Genomic DNA, 25848 nt, shown 5'->3' on the forward strand with positions numbered 1-25848 from the left:
GTCCTCTTTTATTAGTCTTGAAATCGTAGATATGCTCTTCCTTGCCCAGAATCGTATAGGAACCATGGCTGCTCAAAACTTCATGACAGTGTGATGCTATGGTTATGAGTGATATTTCTTTTGGGCGATCCTAATACACGTTTCTGACCATTTCCTGTTCGTGTTGAACTCCATCGCTTAAGGTGATTCTGCCAATATTACGGGTGACTCCCTGGATTTTAATTGGCTCATTCTAAGTGCAGGCATATCAGAGTGGGTTATAAGCTGAAGAAGTTCAATTAATGTTTCATCTTCCTTGAGAGGGACATTTGTTTTCGCATATATCGTGTCAAATGTGGCTTTGAGATGGTAACCAGTGAAAAAGAATGAACTTGATGCATCCTGTTACTGTCCTCTGTATTGCATTTATCTGAACAGCAATTTTTCTCACACATGAACTACAATGAAGAGCCAAAGAAACAGGTACACCTGCCTAATATTGTGTAGGGTCCCTGCGAGCCCACAGAAGAGTCGTAACACGACGTGGTATGGACTCGACTAATGTCTGAAGTAGTGCTGGAGTCAACAGACCATGAATCCTGCAGGGCTGTCCATAAATCCGTAAGAGTAAGAGGGGTGAAGATCTCTTCTGAACAGCACATTACAAGGCATCCCATATATGCTTAATAATGATCTTGACTGGGGAGTTTGGTCGCCAGCGGAAGTGTTTAAACTTAGAAGAGTGTTTCTGGAACAACTCAGCAGCAATTTTGTACGTGTGTGGTGTCGCATTGTCCTGCTGTAATTTCCCAAGTCCGTCGGAATGCGCAATGGACACGAATGGATGCAAGTGATGAGACAGGAAGCTTACGTACGTGTCACATGTCAGAGTCGTATCTAGACCATCAGAGGTTCCATATCACTCCAGCTGCACATTCCCCACACCATTACAGACCCTCCACCAGCTTGAACAGCCCCTGCTGACATGCAGGTGCCACGGATTCATGAGGTTGTCTCCATACGCGTATACGTCCAACCACTCGATACAATTTGAAACGAGACTCGTCTGACCAGGCAACATGTCTCCAGTCATAAACAGTCCAGTGTCGGTGTTTACGGGCCCATCCGAGGCGTAAAGATTTGTGTCGTGCAGTCATCGAAGATACACGAGTGGCCCTTCGACTCCGAAAGCCCATATCGATGACGTTTCGTTGAATGGTTCGCACGCTGACACTTGTTGATGGCCCAGCATTGAAATCTGCAGCAGTCTGCGGAAGAGTTGCACTTCTGTCACGCTGAACGATTCTCTTCAGTCGTCGTTGATTCCGTTCTCGCAGGATCTTTTTCCGGCCACAGCGATGTCGGAGATTTGATGTTTTACGGGATCCCTGTTATTCACGGTACACTCGTGAAATGGTCATACGGGAAAAGCCCCACTTCATCATTACCTCGTAGATGCTGTGCCCCATCGCTCGTGCGCCGACTATAACACCACATTCAAACCAACTTAAATCTTGATAACCTGCCATTGTAGCAGCAGTAACCGATCAAACAACTGCGAAAGACGCTTGTTGTCTTATACAGGCGTTGCCGACCGCAGCGCCGTCTTCTACCTGTTTACATATCTCTGAATTTGAATACGCATGCCTATACCAGTTTCATTGGCGCTTCAATGTATTAAGCTATACTGGAGCACAGTATTCGGCAAGAGAGTGGACGAATTCTAAGGAAGAACATCGCAGTATTGTAGCTTTTGCGCCCCATGAGGTACCATTCAGCTTCTGCATGATGCTATCTCTACTTTACTGTGGTGTTTTCTATGTGTTTCTTGTAGGACAAAATTCGATCAACAGCTACACGTAAATATTTTGAGAAGTCTCGCTGATGGACGACTTTACTATTAAAAGTGACATTTAGTTTTTCATTGGTCATTCTATTCTTAATATGAAAGCAACTAACGTCGGTCTTAGCTGGATTTGATGTTAAATTCTGCTTTTTGAATTATTGATGGGGACAGTACCTCTTCACCAGCTTCAAGACTTCTCTTTTGAGCGGCCAAAATCATAGTGGCCGCATAAATGAACTTCCTTGTCTCTATCACAGGGAGATCCGACGTATCTCTATCACAGGGAGATCCGACGTATATGAATTGAACAGAATTGGTGCCAAAACTGAAACCTGGGAAGGGACATTATTAAGTTTCTTTGTCGGATCGATTGCTTGTAAATATCTCGAAAACAAGAAGTTGTTTATAAGCCTAATTGCGGTTTGGCAGTGCATAGCATTTATGAGGTTGTACAGGAGAGCTTCTGTTAGGTCTGAATCCTTCTTGTGCGATAGGCGTAATTTTATGGGTCTTTGTACCAATTCTGTTACGAATTAGTCTTTCTAAAATATTGTAACCGTAGCACAGGAGAGTTATTGGATAATAGCTGACACATTTATTTCCTGGTTTACCAGGTTTCAGCGTAGCTATGATTTTTGTGCTTTTGAAGACTTTTGAAAGGTTACCCGGTAGCATGATGTTGATGAAGGAGCTCGCAAATCACTTGCCAGCCCTTCTTCCTTATGAGGAGCTCTTGGTGTATCCCGTCAAATCCTTTTTCTCATTTCTTTGAGTGCTGCGTTGATTTTAGCAAACGTGAAGTCCTTGGAACACTCTGATCTGTTGGGTGCCTTCTCGTAAAGGTTATTTTTAACCAATCTTTTATTTGGCTTATATGAAGGGGCTGTGGAGAGGGAAGACATTTTATTTACAATTTGGCCTGTTGTTACTTCAGGCTCCGGGTAAAGGATCGTCTTCCTCCCAGTTTTCCTAAGAGATATCATGTCTCGCGCTAGTGCTCTTAAAATCCGGACCCTCTGTTTTTCTTCCCAGCATTCCTTGCGGCGTTTATCAAGATGTTTTTGTAAAACGCTCCATGTTTTCTATAACTGTGTAACACATTTCCACATATCCGTAGTAAAAGTGAGAAGAGGTCTTGGCAGAAGAAAAAGATGATGATTTGCCGTTTATATGATGTCAAATTATCGTGAGTCAGTGGAACACACGATGTTTCCTTTCATCAAGGAACAGAAATACCTCGCTAAAATAGATTAGAGCCAAATTTCGTGTTTCCGCTGACTGGTTCACTAATGTTTATCTCTTTATGTATTTGTTGACCTAAATTGTTTTCCAAAATTTCAGTGAGTGTGTATGTAATGCAGTTCGACGGTGTGAGTCCTAGAAAACCATGTCAATAGACAATCCATCTCTGACATAAATATCCATTATTACGTTATATATTGTTTTCGATTTTTCTTTTCTTGCAGGTTCGGTCGTTTTTATGGGTATAGAACAGAAGATAAACGATTCTGTGGTCGGGGCATCCACAAATGTGGTAGTGCATTTTATAGCAAGAACTCCGCAGACACCTGTATCCTGTATCCTGAATCAATTTTATTAAGGCACTACGGTTTCGTGGCTTCTAGCGGCATTATCAGGTGCATACCTAAACAACAAGAAATAAATAATGATAGTGACTGAACCCTTCTAAATCAAAGTAATACCATTGCCATAAGCACATAATTATGATACTAGGTAAAATAACAAGTGTACTTACAAAAGTTAAAACAATGCGTAAAATTAAAACCACAAAGTCCGTAGGATGGATAGTCAGTAAATAAAATATTGAGCAACAGAAAACATTCTACGCCATGTAACAAGGACGCACCAATAACCAAAGAGCGAAAATGAGACGTTGGATCAAAAGCAGTATATTGTTGAAGTAAGAAGCAGAGTGCCTACCGGCCAGTCGGCACAATACAGAGCCAATCAGGTGAGCCGCAGAAACCACCGACCACAGTTCACGCGCGGAAAGTTGGGGCTTCGTTACTGACTTTTGGCAGAATAAGGGTAACAAAGCAAGTAGATACCATGTATGGAGTACGTATTATGGTCACTCTTCGGTCAGTAAGCCTAAAAGATAAAGAATTTTAGATAGTGAGGAAAAGAATCTCACCTGCAATAATTTAGAGGAGATGTGGATTATGTGTGGCATGAAATTATATTCGCAACCCACGTTGAACAACCAGACCTAGCTACAGCATCTTCATCTACATCCATACTCCGCAAGCCACCTGACGGTGTGTGGCGGAGGGTACTTTGAGTACCTCTGTCGGTTCTCCCTTCTATTCCAGTCTCGTATTGTTCGTGGAAAGAAGGATTGTCGGTATGCCTCTGTGTGGACTCTAATCTCTCTGATTTTATCCTCATGGTCTCTTCACGAGACATACGTAGGAGGGAGCAATATACTGCTTGACTCCTCGATGAAGGTCGAAACTTCAACAAAAGCCCGTACCGAGTTAGTGAGCGTCTCTCCTGCAGAGTCTTCCACTGGTGTTTATCTATCATCTCCGTAACGCTTTCGCAATTACTAAATGATCCTGTAACGAAGCGCACTGCTCTCCGTTGGATCATCTCTATCTCTTCTATCAACCCTATCTGGTACGGATCCCACACTGGTGAGCAGTATTCAAGCAGTAGGCGAACAAGCGTACTGTAACCTACTTCCTTTGTTCTCGGATTGCATTTCCTTATGATTCTTCCAATGAATCTCAATCTGGCATCTGCTTTACCGATGATCAACTTTATATGATCATTCCATTTTAAATCACTCCTAATGCCTACTCCCAGATAATTTATGGAATTAACTGCTTCCAGTTGCTGACCTTCTATATTGTAGCTAAATGATATGGGCTCTTTCTTTCTATGGATTCGCAGCACATTACACTTGTCTACATTGAGATTCAATTGCCATTCCCTGCACCATGCGTCAATTCGCTGCATATCCTCCTGCATTTCAGTACAATTTTCCAATGTTACAACCTCTCGATATACCACAGCATCATCCGCAAAAAGCCTCAGTGAACTTCCGATGTCATCCACAATGTCATTTATGTATATTGTGAATAGCAACGGTCCTATGACACTCCCCTGCGGCACACCTGAAATCACTCTTACTTCGGAAGACTTCTCTCCATTGAAAATGACATGCTGCGTTCTTTTATCTAGGAACTCATCAATCCAATCACACAATTGGTCTGATAGTCCATATGCTCTTACTTTGTTCATCGGGGCATGTTATCTAATTTTGTTTGTTTTACGAGAGCTTAGTTAATCCTTTCACCTGCTTTATTACTGTTTGTTTCTCTCCCTCACTTATTTTCAGGTATTTCTTGGTTTGTGATATCTTCTACTTATTGTGTATTCGGTTATGGCATCACTCTGTGGGCAATGTAATTTACTCTTGCGCCTGGGTCTATCCTCTATACGCCAGGTGCGAAAAAAAAGGAAACCGGGGGGGGGAATGGACCGATGAGAGAAGAGAGCATCGTGTGGCGGAATTTCAAATTGAAAACATTCGCTTCATCATAACTTTACATAAACGACCATGTGATATGCTCACTTCTTGGGGCGCACTGAAACTTGCTTTGGGCCGAAAGCGGCCTGCGGGCCGAGGGCTCGACAGCTCTGCTCTAGACATTCCTTACATGGTATCTACTTGCTTTTTTACCCTTATTCTGCCAAAACTGATGTAACGAGGCCCCAACTTTCCGCGCGTGCAGTGCGGCCGCTGTTTGATGTGACTCACGTGATTGGCTCTGTGTTGCGCCGACTTGCCGATCAGCATTCTGCTTATGCCTGATCGAAATGTTGCTTCTGATCCAATGTCTCACTTTCGCTCTTTGGCTATAGGCGCATCCCTTTTACGTGGCGTAGAATGTTGTCCGTTGCTCAATTTTTTATTCATTGACTGCCGGCCCTACAGACATTATCGTTTTCACTAAGGAGGGTGAGCCTTCTGTATTTTCTGCTATGTTTTATTTTTATAAGTACACTTGTGTTTTTATCGAGTCTAATAATTATGTGCTTGTGGCTCTGGTATTTCTTTTGATGTATAGGGGCTCAATCACTATCATTGTTTATTTCTTGTTATTTAGATATGCATCTGATGATGCGGCTATAAGCCACGAAACCGATAGTGCCTTAATAAAATGGATACAAAATACAGCTGTTTGCGGAGTTCTTGCTATGAAAAAGAACATAGGACACTAGAAAGCCAATTTTTTTAGTAGATATATTGCTTAGTGATTATTTTGGTTCAAACAGTTGCTACTAGTTTTTACAATAAACAGTGTAAATAGTCTATTCTGTTTGGATCGTAAAATTTCTTGCTGTTTGTTTCATCCAACTTTCCATTTCCTTTGTTCCATATGTATAAAATCCCTGTGACTTAAGAAAGGAAATAAATTTCACCGTAAAATAAGAACACAGATTCTAAATCCTTTTCTTTGAGCATGGCAGCTCGTTCGTCCCGGCTTTAATAAAATTCATTCATTAATATGTATTCTTTCACTGACCGACCATATTACCTTTTTTGACGAAGTTTTTTCGCTGTGAATAGATTTTTTTATTTTTATGGTAAAGGATGTAGAATATTATGCAAATGTGACTGCCATCTTCTTTCGATCACTGCTGCGTTGTCCGCCACTCAGAAGTTGTGCCTCAGATGCAAAACACTATATTGCTTCGTAAAGATTCTCGTCATTTCCACATTTAAACACATTTGCAGTAATTATTGAAACATAAATATCGTGAATATATTCAAATACGATAATATGAATATTTACCTGTCACTGCTCAGGCGGAAAAAATTTCGTGAACACACCAACACTAACTTGTGACACTACGCGAGTCAAAAATATCAGAGCTGGGATCTCTCTGCGGATCGAAGGTATCCTCCTATTTTACTTCTCTGTCAGGCTAGGATCAATTTTGAACACTCCATGTTAAAATAACTACCATTAATTATGTAAAATACAGGCTGACTGAAAATAATATTACTGATAAAATTAATTTGTGTTGCATGCCTAATTGCAGGATCATCAGTTGTCAAGCGTCATCATCCTGACGCCTTCACCCCTGACACTGGAGGGCAGCATTGGCCAGACACTTCCTGCCGAGTCCGAGGATCGCAGTGGCAGTATACTGAGCTACAGCTGGTCCAAGATGATGGGCAAGCAGCCGCGGAAGGAACAGACGTCGCCAGAGGAGAGCCACGCGCAAGAACAGACGAAGAGCATCTCTGCGCAATTACCGACATGGGGCAGCGAGCAGGATGCACTGCAGGAGAAAAGTGTACTTCCAGGTCCTGATGAGCAGAGTGATATGGAAGCACCAGTGGCGAAACTCAGTCACCAGACGGTAGCAGAGGAGAGTGATTTACGACAACAACTCCTCAAAATGGACGAGCCGTTGGTGACCGAGAGAACACCGCGGCCAATATTAAAAGAAGGTGGCGTACAAACAAGTAAGGAAACAGTTGAGTTAAAAGAAGGTGGCGTACAAACAAGTAAGGAAACAGTTGAGTTACTGTCACAAGAGAATAAGGCAAAAGCACTACAAAAGGATGCTGGTATGCAGACTCAACGGAAGAAAAGAGACGTCAAACCCCCACTAAAGGAAAGTGCTATTCAAACGAAGCAGTTACAGGAAAGGATTGACAAAGAATTGTTACTTGAAAGAGGGGCCCACGGATCTCCTCCACGGAAGCGGCCACAGAGAGTGCAAGAGAAAAGAGAGATACGCAGGCCTTTAAAGAAGATCGAGGAAGAAAAGACGCTGAAGGACCACAAGCCTAAGTTCCAGCCAAAGAAAGAGGGCGTGCAAGGTGCACCGAAAAAGGGAGGCAACTTGTTACCATTACAACAGCGTCAAGGTCGATCTTCACCGGAGAGCGGCCACACGCAGGCACCACTTAAGCAAACTCAGGATCAACAGATACCTAAGAGTGACTTCCAAGAGCCTTTAGAAGACACTAAAACGCAGCCAGTTACATCACGTGTAAGGACCGAGACAACGAGGGGGCCAAACCTGATCCTCGTGCCGATGCAGAAGAATGAACACCAGACAGTACCAGAGCAGGAAGAGACTGAGGTGTTTGTGGAGAATTATGACACTCAGTCAGTGCCAGAAGATGGAGAAGGCCACACATTGCCGAAAGTCAAATCAATACAGGAGTCACAGGAAATACCAGAGCAAACTCACGCTGTCAAAGACGTCGAGAGTGTCCGTGTGGAAAGGTATGTCTGCGAGGCTGGATTCTGTCTACAGGAACGTCCACTTCACAAAATACCATTAAGCTCAAAGAAAATGCTTGAGGAATATCTCATTAAAACATAACTGCATAGCACAATAAATCCTGGTACTGGATATTTTGAGAATAAGCTGTAGAGGTCGCAAAACAAGTTTTCATTTGTAGGATACATCGTCTATTTCCATGATCAGATGAGACCACAGAACTCGTAAAACGAAGTTTAGTGTGAGCGACAAACACAACTTGGTTTTATACTAGTTGTGAGGTTTCATCTGATAGTGGTAGTCTACGAAACGTCGTAATAAATGAAAATAGTTGAAGCGATCTAGAAGTCTTTATTCGCAAAAGTACTTTATGATGGCAGACTCAATTAAGGAATTTATTGCCTTTATTAATAACCTTGTGTTGTATTGTGCAGAAACGCATCGACATAAAGAAGATTCTAACGATGAAAGAGCACAGGTAGGGATCGTTAACATCCAAAATACGAGTGCGTGATGAAAAGCAATTCGTTCGAATTTTTTATGTGGAAACTTTAAAGCTTCTTAAATAAAACAAACGTTATTAACAATCTACAACTTTAATCTTCAAAACAACCTATTTATTTTTCAACATAGTCACCCTGGCGACGAACACGTTTTTCCCATTGAGAGACTAGTTTGTTGATACCGCCGCTGTAGAATGTTTGCTTGACTTTGTTGACGGAAGCACAACCTCACCTGTGCTTGCCCCGCGATGTACTCAAAGATGTTCTTTAACTTTTGGATACAGATGAAAATTGGTTGGTGCCAAGTCGGGGCTGTATAGAGCGTGATCGATGACAGTGAATCCAAATCCAAGGTGTCATCTTGTTGCAGACGTTGCAGCGCTCATATGTAGTCTGGCATTGTCATGATGAATATGTGGACTCACTCTTCGAATCCGATCTGGATTACAGCACCCTATTTCTCACGGGATGACATCGTTACGTTACACATAGTTATTTTACACGTTATAATTCGGAGCCCTCTAGCGGCAGAGAGCTGCAAACACGTAGACATAAAGAAAAAGATATAGAATGTTAATAACGTTGGTTTTATTTAAAAAGCTTTAAGAGCTTTCACATGAAAAATTCGGAGGCATTACTTCTCAGCACTCCCTCGTATAATGGGAATTGCAAATGCTGAATTAGCAGTACTAATTCTTAGATTCAATCGAACAAATTCCCTGAGCACAAAATCACAGGATGTACCCGATTAGGCCATACATTCCAAATCCTATGCACTGCTTTAACTGTGATACGGACACACGTTACCAAAGTGGTGTAAGGCAGCAAATGATGAAGTTACTTGTTTATCTCTTAAAATGTGCTCCAGTTCCTCAAGAAATCACCTCTCTCCGGAATAGGGAACGTCCTGTATGTATTGGAAAACCGAAGTCACAGAAACTCAAAGCGAGAAGACAGAATAGTACCCCAAAGTGAAAAAAACCTACAAATATGTTGCAATCATTGATACTCTCGACCTCGTTCGCTTCTGCCCTTACAAACGCTAGTTCGAGGAGTCGACAATTTAACATGAACAGTAAGGTGCTGTCGTTGGCTGTATGACTGCAAACCGTACTTATCACCATAAACGTTAAACGTGTCAGTAAAAACCACAAGGCAGCTCAAAGACATCCAACCATTTGTTGCTTGAATTTTCGGATGCGTTCGATGAATGTACAGAATTATGTGATCTACCTGCGAAATCATCTAGTCCCTCAAGTAGACTTCCTTTGTTGCAACATATTCACACCGACAGACAGAAAACGGAAAAGAAGTAGATAAACTTCACCGATAAAGTGAGTCTCACGTTACAGTTGAACATTTGTGGATTCTGGCTGCATGTAGAAAGAGTGAGACTCTAAGGTCTTGGAGAAATAATCTAGATACTACGATCTGCTAGAGGAGCACCTGACGTTGATGGTTTCAGTTTTTTTACCCTAAGAGATAACAGTATATTCCATTCACCTGTAAACACATGACTATGTGCGCGGTGATGCTTTCATTAAACTTATCACACAGCTGCACCGATATTTTCTCCGCTCGGCGATTTTAATACACATAATGAGCTTTGGGGCCCTGCCTCTAGATTTCTCGGTGATCGAATTGCTGATAGCCTCATGCAACCAGAAGTTAAACACGTTACGAAACAATGCCGTTACGAGATGGCTGGTAATGAGGGTAATATTTGCGATGACATAGACAATGCTGTGATCAGATTAATGTTGCGGCACACGCACAGGTGTCAAGTATATCGAAACCGAAGACACGCTATAAATGTTTCGGAGTATTCTCTCCAGTTTTTTTTTAAAAAAAGTAAGTATTATTTGAAAATATTCAGTTGCTAACATACTTGCTTCATTTTTTTCTGAAACAAATGGTCATTTGTAAAGAGCAATGAAACTGTTAATGCTACACTCAAAGAGAAAAGAAAAAAATTGAAACATCATTTGATGTACTTTATCCGGCTCAATGTACTTCCATGCCTAGGAAAAAGGCAATCTCCCCAAAACTATTATAGACAGATTAGTCCCAGTTAGCATTCCTCACTGAGCATCTACAGGGGCTCAACTTGCTCCATCTAATAAGAGTTTCGGTTTCTGAGATTTTCTCCCCGAGACTGATTAATAGCATATTTTCGTTGTATTGAAGTTTCCGACCGTGGACTTGGCGCCCTGTGACGTCAACGTAGTGTTTACGACCAAAAATATTTTAGCCGTTGATTTTCCGAACGTTTTAGTAATAAGCACACCCGTCAGATTTTATCCAAGTTGAGGACTGGTTCTGCTCGTAGTACCTAGGCATGTTTCAATGAATTTTTATTTTTATTTATTTTTAATCTGTTTCTGCTTCCACAACACTGCTGCAGCAAATGATTAAACTTATTGTCTTGTTTTATGAATTTTAATTTCTCAATCAACTTTTTGTAAGAATGCCAGCGATTTTGATCATATAATTAAATCTTCCGAGTCGTTATAGATTTTATAGTGTTTTTTAATCTTTTAATACGATTTATTTCTTTTCTTTTCTTTTTATGGAGAGGTAGGTTAGTGGAATTTTTCTTAATTTCAAATATAGCATTTTCTGCCTCTTCACTCAACTTATTGACCACAAAGTATATGTTTCGATGTTCTGAATTTATTGAGGAGTTTAGTTTCCTGTGTCAGCCCTCGACAGTGTTCGTGGACCTAAGCCGCTAGTTAAAAGTATTCCCATTTCTGTCGGCGTACTAGGATTTTCCGGCGATTGACGGCCATATAGTCTGCGCATTGCGTGACCTTTCTTCAGTTGTGCATTTCCTCCATTATTACCATCCACGCTTCATCAACACAGTTTAATGGAAAATGTGCCACTTCAGCAGACATGCGGCCACACAGTCGGGATTCTTCCATATCCCTTTATTCCTCCGTTAATCTCAGTTCTTGTATTTTCTTCCACGTACACTAGGTGAAGCGACAGTTACAATCGGAAAGGGATGTTTCAGGGAATACTGTTTTCATAACTTTAATAGTAGCCATTTAAAAGTCCAACACCACAGTTTTCAGTAGCCATCCAGACATTTTTCAGTCGGGAAAAAGTCTTTCACATGTATCCAGAATGGGGAGAGGTACTTACAGAAGTGAAGCTGTGAGGAAGGGTCCCGAGTCGTGCTTGGGTTGCTCAGTCGGGTAGAGCACTTGCCGGCGAAAGGCAAAGGTTCCGATTTCGAGTCTCGTTCCGGCACAGAGTTTCAATCTAACAGGAAGTTTCGTTTTCTTTCATATGTACTTTGAATTTTCTTTTGGAACGGAGCAAATGAAACATGAAAAATTTTCGTCTCTTCATCTGCGCTTCCGATGTCGACATGTGTTATGAAATGGAGCAACTGTCAAATGTCTCGTCCATAATCTTTTTTACACAAGATTTCCTCCGCTCCCTCACAACGGAACAGCAGGATTCTTTTGTCAGGAACAGGCCTCTGGTCAATTTTAAAAAAAACTATTACCTTCAATAATTTCAAAATGCCTTCACTCAGCTGAATTTCCTAATTTGCAATTTCTAAACGCCCTCGGCACTTACCCCTTTAGGAATTCACGCAAAATTAGTTTGTACATTCAACATATTTTGTGTGCACCCGATGACAATGACCATGTTTGAGAATACCCTGCTTCTGTTCCGTTTTTGTAATTGTGACCATCACTCACAATGTATAGAAATCAAGTAACGTATGTTGGTAACGATGACGGTGACGGAGGCAAGATATACTCTGCTGGTCAACGACTGGCTTAAATTAGCAGTGAGGGAGACATGGGTCTGAAATAATACGGTGCAAAACCAGTTGGTCGGAGGTTGCAAGGTTCCTGTGGGACCTACAGTAGGGTGGGAATCTCACGGTCGGATCGCCCATACAGCCATGTTTTTGAGTGTCAGATCGAGTGACGACTCCATTGTTACGAACAATATTTTGACAATTGCCTCAGTTAAAGTCGTCTTGTAATACAATCACAAGTCTTGTGTTTGCCTGCTGGTCAGACTGTTGACATCACCTTTCTCCTCCATTTTATATTACTTTGCTGAATGAATAATATAGACCATTGTGAAATTTTCAGTTGTCCTCATCGAACTGGGATTGGGGTAAAGAGGTTCCCAATCGGGAATATTTTACGAAGGGATTAGCAGTCCCAGCATTTGCCTGATAAACAATGGGAAACTTCTAAAACAAATGGCCAAAACCCAGGGGCTGGAGCCACTATTAACTTGTCATGACAGGTAAAATATGAAAGTGGTCTAGAATTCTGTGTGTGTCTGGTAGTGCTAGCGCATCACAACGCTCTTTGATGCGTGTAAAGTTTCTGCGCTGGTGTAAACAGGATAAACAAAGTCTCCGGTCAAATAGTCCAACGATTTAGAGTGCTAATTAATTCGACTGGCTTAGGAAAACAAATGACAATCAAAGACCTTATTGGGAGCCAGAAGACAGTGGAATCCTTGCAGGGTCTTCTTCTGTGTTCCCTAGTTTTGTTAAAGCCCACAACCTTCTATTTCATCTTTTGAATTTTAGTAGGTAGATTGTGATTTAAGTCTGGCTGTCTGTTGCTATGAACCTTTTAACTAAGTTACTCCTCTGGAGCTGATTCGGGGACGGTAGTGTTACGATATGGTCGTGTTATTCATGGAGGGGGCTTTCACCCCCTTTTGTTTCGCGTGGCACTATCACAGCACAGGCCTACACTAATGTTTTAAGAACCTTCTTGTTTCTCACTGTTGAAGAGCAATTTGGGGATGGCGATTGCATCTTTCAACACGATCGAACTCCTGTTCATAATACACGACCTGTGGTGGATCGTTGCACGACAATAACATCCCTGTAGTGGACTGGCCTGTACAGAGTCCTGAGCTGAATCCTACAGAACACCTTTGGGATATTTTGGAATGCCGATTTCGTGCCTGGCCTCACCGACCGACATCGATACCTCTCCTCAGTGCAGCACTCCGTGAATAATGGGCTGCCATTCTCCAAGAAACCTTCCAGCACCTGACTGAACGTATGCCTTCAAGAGTGGAAGCTGTCATCAAGGCTAATGGTGGGCGAGCACCATATTGAATTCCAGCATTACCGATGGAGGGTGCCACGAACTTGTAAGTCATTTTCAGTACTTTTGATCACATAGTGTATCATTACTCGCCTCCTCGGTTTCGACGTTCCAGTCTTCCCCCTTGCTGTATTGATGATGGGTTAGGGTGTAGAAAGAAGAGGAGCTGTTCTTTGGACCCACCACTTCTTGAGATGATATTCTCCATCGCTGGGTCGTTTTCGGGCCAGTGGTTAGCAGTGGAGCTCTTCTTCGGTTCCATGGCGTCATCTAATGCCTTCAAATGACGATTCCGAAAGTAAAGCTTGGGCCCAACTGTGGTTGATGGTGGAATCACTTTATTTGGTCATCTTTTACCATCTACATCTACACTCTGCGAACCTCTGTGAAGTGGATGGCAGAGGGTACTTTCCACTGTACGGGTTGTTAGGGCTTCCACCCGTTCTGTGCGGAGAGCGGGAAAAATGATTGTTTGCATGCCTCTATGAGTGCTGTAATTAATGTGATCTTATCCTCACGATCCCTATGGAAGTGATATGTAGGGGGCTGTAGTATATTTCTAGAGTCATCATTTAAAATCAGTTCTTGAAACTTTGTTAATAGACTTTCTCGGGACAGTTGTCGTGAATCTTCAAGAATTTGCCAGTTCAATTCTTTCAACATCTCAGTGACACTGTCCCGCGTTTCAGACAAAGCTTTGACCATTCGTGCTGCCCTTCTCTATCGACAAAAATTCTGTACTGTGATCCACTGCCAAGTACTGGTTAGTGTCATGAGTTAGCGGACATCGAAAGCCAACATGTACTTTCGGCTCGGACGTGTGAAGGAACGTATTCATTTCCAAAAGCACTATATACCACGAGAGTTCTTCACTCATCCGTCCAAAATAAGGGTATTTAGCTAGCAGATATTCTCCTTTCCTTTTACAGTCGACGTCCTGTCACTCTTACATGGGAAATTCAGTGCTATTTCTTATATAATTTACGATTAGTGGACGCAAGGATTCGACTAAACTGTAAGTAGGACAGCGACACCAACAATAAATCGCTATCTGGTTGAAGTACTGGAAGCGAGCTTACGTCAGGACCATCAATCACAACATCAAAAGATGACAGCTAAGTTAGCTGTCGAAATATTTCCTTGCAGAAAGGGAATCGTCAACTCGAAGGCTTAAAATCAGTTACAGGTGTGCTACAATTAACTTGAGAGAGCGCCCTTGAAAAATGAGTGATCACAGGGCAATGGAAAGCTGTGGAAACATTTGTAAGGCCATGCGGAGAAGAAAATATGGGTAAACCATCGAAAGAAACACATTTCAATTTCCACATGGGGATGTAACGTTTGCTAATTGCATACCATACTTACCCTCCACTTGCAAACGTTGTTCAATGTGACGACAGCCTGGTACCGCACTAGGGATAGCGTTTCACAGTTGTTTGCAACACTTTTCGGACGATGGGCCATGGAATGTTCAGCTGCTATGACACAGCTGATACACTGCCAGAAGATCGCAAGTGCGTTGAGCATCCTCAGCCAAGTGAAAAACCGCCAATTAATTCGAACTTCCGTACTGTTCTTCAACAACGATGTGGAAGGAGGACCTCTCCATATTGCTTTAATGTGTCGCTACTCACCAAGAGCAGCAGCACTACCTTTGTTTTGATAAAACATCCTTACGATTAAAGCCCTGCTCACCTTGTCCAGACTCATGATGAATGTCTGCAAATGTAATGCACAGTGATGTTTATGTTTCACCCCTCCATCGCCTTACCAACACCGGCGCCTAACACCAAGTCATCCATTACTAATAACACACAACGCAAATCCTGCAGCGCCCAGTCTGAATATTATTTCTATAAAGTTTAGTATACGTACGGTAAATACTCTTCCGTCTTCACTGGCTCAAGTGCTGAAAGTTTAATTCGAGCTACTTAGTAACCTGTGTCGTACTTCAGCTTGTAACCAGTCGACTCTCGGTTACAGCAGCAATAGTGACTGATGTTTCTTCGAATGCAGCGAGAGCATGCTGGCAGAGTCGAAGAGCAGCTGTACGCAGGCATCGATGCTGTGGCTGCGAGGTCTGCAGCGGCTAACGCAACAGCTGCAGGCAGCGCCTAAGCTGTCAGAAGCTTCCATCGCAGCTCCGCAGGTCGATGCTGTCGGTGAGCAACCAAAACCAGTCCAGGAAGACATCAGACCGAAGGTAAGTCCTCAGTAATCATTCTTATCACTGACCTATGCAGTATTATAATTAATATTGAAACCTCAAGTAAGGAAGGATTGCAGCGACACCAAGTTCTCACCATAATTTAATTGTTTAAAGAACTCTCATAAACCCTCGCTGTACTCGTCCTTAGAGTCAAAGCTGCTACCACACGCTTGTGGTGTGGCGCTCGACTCCAAGGTCCTTGGTTCAAGTCCTAGTATTTGGCTGGCAAGGGGAGGAAAGGTGAGGAGAGGTAGTCATGTTCAGTCCTTGATCCTCAGAACTTGCGCCAGTATTCTGCATTAAATTCCGAAACTCTTTTCAGTGTCTTGTGGAGTGAGGGCATGTGACTATTGTCGGTTATCCGTCCTTTGGATAGGAAGTAAAGCACGGCGGTCTCCTTAGTGATATTAGGAATAGGCTTTGTGCCGCAACCGGGTTTCAGCCTTCCCCACGCATCCCCACATCCGTTTCTCTACTTGCCCAATCATATGTTCTTTCAGTAGCATCTGCGGACAACAAATGAATTAATTTACAGTTATTAATGTCGAATTACAAAAGTATTGCGTATTATTGGAATTGCTCCTTCAAAAACCAGTTAAAGTTACACTGTGGTACAGAATACGAGAGTATGTGACAAAACATAATAATTTTTTTACACTCAGACTGCAAATTTACTGTAAATGCGACGTGACTGACTGAACGTAATCTTGAGATAAATTCAATTTCATTCGAGTTACGTGGAAACACACACACCTAAAGGTGTCAGTATTGCAAGAACGCTGCCGACCTACTGGGACTGGTTCAAAATTACGCCCATCGCGTGCTAAACACGATAACAATTATATTTTAGAAAACATTATGAAGAGAGAAAGATTATTTTGGTAGCTATATACAGCTTAACCAACCGTTGCTGCATGACTATCGATACTCGACATGTAGCCGAACTAAAGAATAATCCTATGAGCACACCGGCGGTTTTATTGCCTCTTGTTGGTGTGGCAGTGCTTAACCTAGTTATTTGGTGACCTGCCTCGTTTCGAAGTCTAAGCAATCGGTAACGCATCATTACTTTAAAGCAAAAACATTTAACACAGAGCGAATCCTTAACCATGTAGTGGTAAATACGTGGATTAACGAATCAAAATTACAAATAAATAAGAAAATGACCGGGTAAATTCTGTAGGATGAATGGGGCTGATGAAACCAGATACTGGTACTTCCATGTGCGTAAATGTGTCTGTATGTGTCTGTGTGAGTGTGTGTGTGAGTGTGTGTGAGTGTGTGTGTGTGTGTGTGTGTGTATTCACAGGAGTTTCTTCATTTTGAGCATATTTTGGAATACGTTTCTCGTTCCAAGTGAATATTATCATCTTCATGATCCTCAACGCAGACCAGCGTACCAACATATTTTCTTCACTTATACTACTTTACCGTTGTTTTGCATTACATGTGCGCTTTCCGTCTGTGTTAGAGTGCAGTTATTATGCAATTGCAATTATAAATCTGATAATATTATTATTCAGACGTCTGATTCAGACAACTTTTCCTGCAGGTGTCTTTCGTGGCGGACGTCAGCGTGAGTAGCGGCAGCTTGCTCAGCTGCACCGTGAACACCATGCTTACTGCCTCCAGTTCGTCCATCATTTCAGAATTTAAAAGACGGAAACACTTTGACAGCTATGGCGGAGACAAAGACAGTGCGAAATTCGCCAGCACAGCAGCAGAGGGCACGGGTGATACCAGGCCTGTTGTTGGCGGAGCTTCCGGTGACTCTCAACTGGTGCGTTTCTAATACTTACGTTTTTCAAGGCCAGTAAACTCTACCATTGTAACGAATCTTCCTCAATGGCAGCTATGCCTAATGCTACTTTTATCCTCTTGTGTATCCTAGCCGAGTAGTCTAGCAAGCATTGTAATTGTTTGACAACTTGACAACTATCCAAAGTACCTACTGGACAATGGGGATGATTCACAGATAACTACTGAATAATTTGGCAGGATCTGAAATTCTCAATTTGGGCGTAATTTAAAACTGTTTTGTCAGTGTCATTCATAGTTTACCAAAAACATCAAATGCATTAAACTGCAGGCTTTCTCCGCGAATATCACTGATAAAATCATCTCGTGTTATCAGCCGAATACTGGAGTCGTCTTGTCGAAAAATTTCGACGAGTTTTCTCTCACCATCTTCGCCTGAACCTCGTGGAAAGACGGCACCAGGACTTGGCTGATAATCCGAAAAGATTTTATCAATCAAATATAGCGCAGGAGCTGAGGACCCTGCACCATTTGATGAATGAAGGAACTGTGGTTCATTTTCTGCACTTGAGTCTACATTTACTCGTTCTCATTGAACTAGATTAATTAGAAACATAATCACTACAGGCACAAGCAAGAAGCAGGGAGATGGCGGCATGAGCGCAATTTTGATATCAAATAGATATGCAAGTTATTTAAATTGATCAATTAATTACACCCACTCCCAGATTACGTCATGCGTTTTCCTCCTCCTGGACGTGGGTCCTGCTCCATACCCACGCGCCTCCCCTTCTCCTCACCCATCTACCCTATCGGTGAGAATTTCGAATTTTGGCGGAAATTTCAAATTTTGCTGGGAATTTCATTTTCCCAGGGCTGTGCTGACGTCCCACCCCCACCGCCTCCCACAGAAATTGGCGGTAAATTCAAATTTGAATGGGAATTTTTTTCTCAGCTCACGTGACCAGAATTGTTGGGAGAAGTTCAGTCTATGGTGAGCTATCGTTCTACAAGCATTGCGATGTGTTCGATCAATGAAATGAATGTGATTAATGAGATGAATGTGAAGGATAGAGCAACTTTCAATAGCTGTATTATATGTAAACATTCTAAGGAGGACTGTAGCCATAGTTCACTACATGCGGATTGGACGACAATGATAACAGAAGAGTGTAGGAGAAAGAAGCAGAAGAATTCGGTTCAACAGATTGTGACGATGCAGAGGGATCGAGCCAAGAAGCATGTCGCGACTGATACATGATCATGTGCATGCACAGGCTGCTAAGATATTCCACATGAAGCATTCACTCTTCCAAAAGGGAAGAGGCAGGCAGCTTATGTTAATTCGCTTCAGTGGAAGCATATTGGTATACATAATAAATACCTTTCAAGAGCTTCAACCGCTCATCCCCATCCAGTTCCCCCTCGAGCAACCCATCCTCTCTGTGTTCTATCAAAGAGCTGTTGGTGTCTGACCGGGAGGATTTTAATACCCATGTTACCTGAAAGCATACAGTCGAGGACCGTTCCCATAGCCTCATAAATGCAGAATGGAAAGGAGTTATGTTGGATGAGTGCCTCAAGAAGAAGAGGAATACTGTCCAGCAGATAATAGCTATGCAGCATAATGGATTCTGCAAGTCAGGCAGACCAATGCTGTTGCTATAACAGCCAACCATTTTTGAAATTCTCAGTCTGTTTTCCACCTCACAAGAGACATCTGCCTCCAATACAGAGGACCAGGCAACCAGGCGCTTTAAATTGGCAGTAGCCAATAGGAACGCAGAATCTGATCACATCGGGGATGTAAGATGGGCCCAGCAGCTCTGCAGCCTCATTTTAGTCGGCATGAAACACCAGCCCACATTGGCACTGCCCGGTCGCAGCAGCAGAATAGGAAGAAGCCATGGAAAAGTAAGTAGCCTTTGCTTGATGTCTGTGTTTACTGTCGTGTGAGAAAAATGAGGTCTTGTGCTGCTATTATCGCTTGTAAAGGTTTTTCTTCTTTGCGCCTCAGTGGATGCGACGTCCTTCAGCACCATTTTCAAGAGGTCGCGTAATAGGGCTACGAGAATCTGGATGTTCCTTCTCCTATACCGCAGAAACACTTGCTGGGAAAGTAACCACAGTACATGACTGCTCGCAGTGGAGGTCACGAAAATAGTGTTGCATGAAGACCAGTTCCGGGCAGACACGTTGACACTACAGGAAGGGAAGACTATCGTGTTTGGCGTGTTACTCTAGCCCATCGTAACTGCATCTGTAGCAGGAACATGAGAAACTGTTACCACCACAGCGACACAATGAACTGCTACAAATCGGTTACTTCAAGGGCAGCTGACCCAGATGCCCTGTATTGTGCATTCCACTGACCCCAAACCACCGTCATTTGCGACTTCGCTGGTGTCAATCGAGAGCTCATTGGAGGTCTGTTGTGTTTTCTGTTGAAAGTTGGCTCTGCCTCGTTGCCAGTGATGGCCGTGTGTTGGTCAGGAGGCCAGTTGTGGGTCTGCAACAACTTAACTACCTGCTAGACATACTGGAACTGCACTTGGAGTTGTTGCCTGGGGTTCGATTTCGTATGGCAGCAGAAGCAATCTCTCAGCTATCCCCACACACCATGATTGTAAATTTGTAAGTCAATCTGGTGACTCGACCTATTCTGCTGCTATTTATGAACAGCATTCCAGAGGCTGTTTTCCAACAGGATAACTCTTGCCCACACGCCGTTCTACAGGGTGTCATTATGTTGCCTTGGCCTGCTCGATCATCGGATCTGTCTCTAGTCGAGTACATGTAGAACATTGTAGGACGACAACTCCAGCGTCATTTATAACCAGCACTAACCGTCCGTGTACGCACGTAAGTGCTGTAGTTACTTAGAGATGAAGAAGCTTGCACAAACTGGGATAGTGTGGAATGCTGCATCAAACCAGTCTTCGTTCAGATAGCCACAACAATGGACAATATAAACTAGGCTGGAAAATAGATATATTATGAAAATATACGTTCCACATCGCTTCATAAACCACTGGACCGATTTCAGCCAAACTTGGTAAACATATTACTCACTATCTGTAACGAATCGCTGTGCTGGATTGGGAATGGAAACCACCTACCTGTCAAAGCGTTGGGAATGCAAGAGAAGTGTAGCTAACCACGCGTGAATACTTAGAAGTTATTCATGCATTATTTGAGAATTAGATCGACTTCCACCAAACTTTTCACATAATTTCAAACCTTAATGAAAATTTTTCTCGTTGACCCCCTCCCTCCCCCCCCCCCCCCACACAAAATGCTGAAAGTGTATTGCTCACTATATTTTCGCTGTTAATGCAATAAAAGTGCCGCATGAGGTACGACGTTTTAATTTATTACATCTTTACTACCAACTATGTACGTGAAAAATTCTGCAGAGAGTATTCACAATACTACTTAACATACCTGAAAAATTATGGTATATCATTGTTCGTCATGTATGGTAATATAGGGCATATGCCGTCATCAACATTGAGATACGTTAAAAACCGCCGCAACTTCTTTGCTACTAACTGTATTCGCAACACATTTCGCACACAACAGACACATATACCACTGGATGTACGCAGCTAGAAAATATCATTGCACGACATATAGTTCAAGAGCTACGACGTGATAACTAACGAGCTGGATATGACGTCATAAGCATTAAGCTGCATGAACACGGAACTGCAGGGCGATATTCGCTTCTGATGCTCGAGAACTGTGTGCACAGATATGTGTGGAATGTGACAAAAACATGTGACATGTGCATATGCTGGCGAAGCTACAGGCAAAAATCTCCTGCTAAACCCCTCGACGGATTTCAACTGAATTTGATACTCATAATACTTGCTATATGGAAAGAAATACTGTGTGGGTAACAACTAGCAACCTCCTATTGGGCTAGGGATGATGGCGTGGAGAGGAAAGGGGTAAGATGAGATGGGCAGGTGTAGGAGGAGATGGACAGTGGGGCAAGGAGCAGATTGACAGAGGAAGAGGAGCAAATGGACAGTGAGAGGGGGAGTAGCTGATGGATAGAGAGGGAGGAGGAGGAGATGGACAGAGAGAGGAGGAAGGAGGAGATGGGCTAGTAGACAAATACACTGAAGCGCTAAAGAAACTGGTATACACATGCGTATTCAAATACAGAGATATGTAAACAGGCAGAATGCGGCGATGCGGTCGGCAACGCCTATATAAGACGACAAGTGTCCGACGTTGTTCTCGGATCATTTACTGCTGCCACCATGGCACATTATTAAGATTTAAGTGAGTTAGAACGTGGTGCAATAGTCGGTGCACGATCGATGGGACACAGCATCTCCGAGGTAGCGATGAAGTGGGGATATTCCCGTACGACCACTTCACGAGTGTGCCGTAAATATCAGGGATCCCGTAAAACCTCAAATGTCCAACATCGCTGTGGCCGGAAAAAGATACTGCAAGAATTGGACCGACGACGACTGAAGAGAATCGTTCAACGTGACAGAAGTGCTACCCCTCCGCAAATTGCTGCAGATTTCAGTGCTGGGCCGGCAACGAGTGTCAGTGTGCGAACCATGAAACGAAACGTCATCGATATGACCTTTTGCAGCCGAAGGCCCACTCGTGTACCCTTGATGACTGCACGACACAAAACTTTACACGTCGCCTGGGACCGTCAACATCGCCATTGGACTGTCGGTGACTGGAAATATGTTGCCTGGTCGGACGAATCTCGTTTCAAATTGTATCGAGAGGATGAACGTGTACGGGTATGGAGACACCTCATGAATCCATGGACCCTGCGTTTGAGCAGGGGACTGTTCAAGCTGGTGGAGGCTCTGTAATGGTGTGGAGCGTGTGAAAGAGTGATATGGGATCCCTGATACTGATACGACTCTGACAGGTGACACGAACCTAAGCATCCTTTCGGATCACCTGCATCCACTGATGTCCATTGTGCATTCCGACGGACGTGGGCAATTCCAGCAGGACATTGTGATGCCCCACGCGGCCATAATTGCTACAGAGTGGTTCCAGGAACATTCTTCTGAGTTTAAACACTTCCGCTGGCCACCAAACTCCCCAGACATGAATAATACTGAGCATATCTGGGATGCATTGCAACGTGCTGTTCAGAAGAGATCTTCACCCCCTGGTACTCTTATGGATTTATGGGCAGCCCTGCAGGATTCATGGTGTCAATTCCCTCCAGCACTACTTCAGACATTAGTCAAGTCCATGCCACATCGTGTTGCGGTAGTTCTGCGTGCTCGCGGGGCCCTACACGATATTAGGCAGATGTACCAGTTTCTTTGCCCCTTCATTGTACATGTTTGTGCAAAGCCTAGTGCTCGTCTAGTATTGACAACAAGACTGTCTCGAGAATTACTCTTGTCACAGAAAATGCTGGAAATGGCGACAGCTGAAGTCGATGCAGCGCTGTACTCGACTTATCAATCTGAGACACACGTAGCAGCTCTGTCTGATAGATAGCAGCAATAGCGCTTGCAGCGTTCTGCTGTAGCTCTTCCAGTGTGTGAGGATTATTTGGGTACGTCTAACCCTTCAATTTGCCCCATAGGCAAAAATCACAGGGAGGTAGATCAGGCGATCGAGGTGGCCAGTTCATGCACTGCCTCTGCTGATTCTTCTCTTCTCGCAGAACACCTCACGCATTTGTGAGAAGTTTGTTAATACGTTGTGTACTGTATCTCAGTCTTGCTGAAAATATCAATACAGTCTTTTATTTTCAGTAAGGTGATGAACATGTGGATTAAACAGTTCATGGACATGCTGGCCAACATTATCAGTTTGGCGTAAGAATTGTGTTACGATGTGGACACCAGACACCGAGCAGCAAACACTAATTCTGAGATTATGGAAAGGCGTTTCAGAGTACTGATGGCGTTTTCTGACGCACAACTGCGTATGTTCTGTGAGTACACATATCCTTACAGCCTGAACCAGGCCTCATCTGAAGAAATGAAAAAGCCGTAATTCAACTTTACTCAGAAACCATCGGTAGGACTCAAGACGTGAAAGTTCGTCTGCAAGCTTCCACTTACGAACAATAGTATATTTGTAAAGAAAAAGACGCAAATCCTTTTCGATAGTGTTTCAGCATGACGATCTCTCCACGACTCCCAGTTGCACAGACAAACGTCGTTGAGATTTCGTCGTATTTTGCCCTGCACTTCCCTTTATATGGTTACAATTTTTATTCTCTACAGAGCTTGCTTCACACCATTTTACCACTCAGTTCTGCATTCCAGACTTTGCTGGAGGTTTTTCCAAAACGCTTCCAGTGTTAAACTCTTGTGCAAACAGTTCCGCACATATTTTCCACGAATTGTGCTTCGCATATCACTTGATAGTGAACACGCGCTGTTTTGTATCACGAGCACCATTTATGTTGCATTCCACTGGTCAATAAACACGTCTGCTTCTCTCACTCACTTTCACGTAATGACACAGCGTAATACTGCGAACAGGGCATGTGGGAGTTGCAAATGCGCTGACTTGTGACAGCAAACGAATGCTGCATAAAAACCACGATTTCCAGCATTGTCAGCCTTACAAATATTTTCTGTATCAATTTTTTTTTTGCCCAACCTGTATTTGCCTTGTGAGACAACGTCTATAGGTCAAAGAAGATGTTCGGAGACGAGACTGTCGTGTACAGGGATGTGACATCGTTAGGGAACTGATTGTAAACGCAGTGTAGAGAAACATACAGATGACCAGCACATGGTGCAAAGATATGCAGTTGACCCTCAATTAATTTTCAATATACATAAATGATCTGACGGACAGAGTGAGCAGCAATCAACGGCTGTTTGTTAAAGATTCTGTGGTGTACATAAAGGTGTCGTCTCTCGTGATGTATCCAAAGTGCCCCCATCTGCACTGCGCCATGCCGAATGCAACCTGTATAGAAGGAATACAATCCGTCTTCACTCGCTGCCACGGACGCTAAGCAAGCCACTGCAGTGGGTGTCTGGGAAGTTGGTAGAATACATGGATAAAAAGACATTAAAAGCACAGACCTCTCTCTCCTTGTCTTGACCGGAGGTCACACGCCCACCCATCTACCCCTCACCCGCAGGCAGATAAGCTAGATGCCACGCGAGGTGCCATCGCAGCAAGCGTCTCTCATGTCATTGTATGCGGTAAGCAGTCACGTGTCATAACGCTCTAACGTTATTTTTAACTTATTAGTTCTTTGGCAAGTATTACCATATAATCTGGTGTTTGTAAAACAGCATCCCTCTGACATTCCAACGCGCCAGGCTTCACCCTCTAGCATTTGCATCTCCAACTCCTAACTCCCACAATTTGAAACAGCTATTTACTTTCACGTCAACTACAGCAGTAGTCACATAACTGCCACAGGGCTTCCTGCAAGTCGCTGTTACTTCCGGTAGGTTACCTGCCTTCCCCTCGTTTCAAAATGCTAGCACTACTGTATTACGACCTGCTGTTTCATATGTTTTCTAGAAACGTAAATGAGATTCTATGGAAGAAAGAAAACATCATTCTGAGACATGTATGGCAGGGAGTAATTCATATTAACAGGTTGATACTACAGAGCGCCAACAACAAAAAATTTTGAGCTGCAAGGCAGTACTAACACCCTTTATCTTAGAGGAGCATACACACGATACTAATTGACTAAAAATCTGTACGCTAACCCACAATGGCTAATACAGACTTAATCCATGCTAGCACCTTAATAGCACGTTGGTATAGAATTTACAGGGAATATGACATCAATTCTACGTGACACAAAGGCTTTATAGATTTCTATAGATATAGCACGTCCAGTTACGGTTTGACAATTCTAGTACTGTTCACTCATCCCAACAGAGTGATAATCACCGAATTTGTCACCCGTGAAATGACGCCCCAGTTACGAAAGATGACGCTTCCTCTTTTTTTCAATTTCACTGTCGTAGTGATCAGAGATACAGTGTGTCACTCTTACAAATTAATAGCGGTATCTTTTTCCTCTACTGTTAGCATCATCCTTTCTTTCTTTCACTGGTGCCATGTCCCGCACTGACGCAGGGTCGGCATTGTTAGGAACGGATTTGGCAAGGTTAGGATGAAGGGGCGGCCAGATGCCCTTCCTGCCGCCACATCGTACCCCCCAGGACGGAA

At 43.1% G+C, this 25848-nt stretch overlaps 1 protein-coding gene across 1 annotated transcript in view; it reads left to right on the forward strand.

The window, feature by feature from the left end:
• Nucleotides 1-432: 432 nt before the first annotated feature.
• The window catches only part of LOC124788887 (microtubule-associated protein 1B-like), an 86430-nt gene continuing 61014 nt past the window's right edge, over nt 433-25848 (forward strand). The window contains exons 1-4 of the mRNA XM_047256169.1: nt 433-462; nt 6902-8103; nt 15729-15915; nt 17474-17701. Of these exons, the coding sequence (XP_047112125.1) occupies nt 433-462; nt 6902-8103; nt 15729-15915; nt 17474-17701 (1647 nt within the window). The remainder of the gene's footprint in view (nt 463-6901; nt 8104-15728; nt 15916-17473; nt 17702-25848) is intronic.

This window comes from Schistocerca piceifrons, chromosome 3 (assembly GCF_021461385.2).
Source record: "Schistocerca piceifrons isolate TAMUIC-IGC-003096 chromosome 3, iqSchPice1.1, whole genome shotgun sequence".
Taxonomy (NCBI): Eukaryota; Metazoa; Arthropoda; class Insecta; order Orthoptera; family Acrididae; genus Schistocerca; species Schistocerca piceifrons.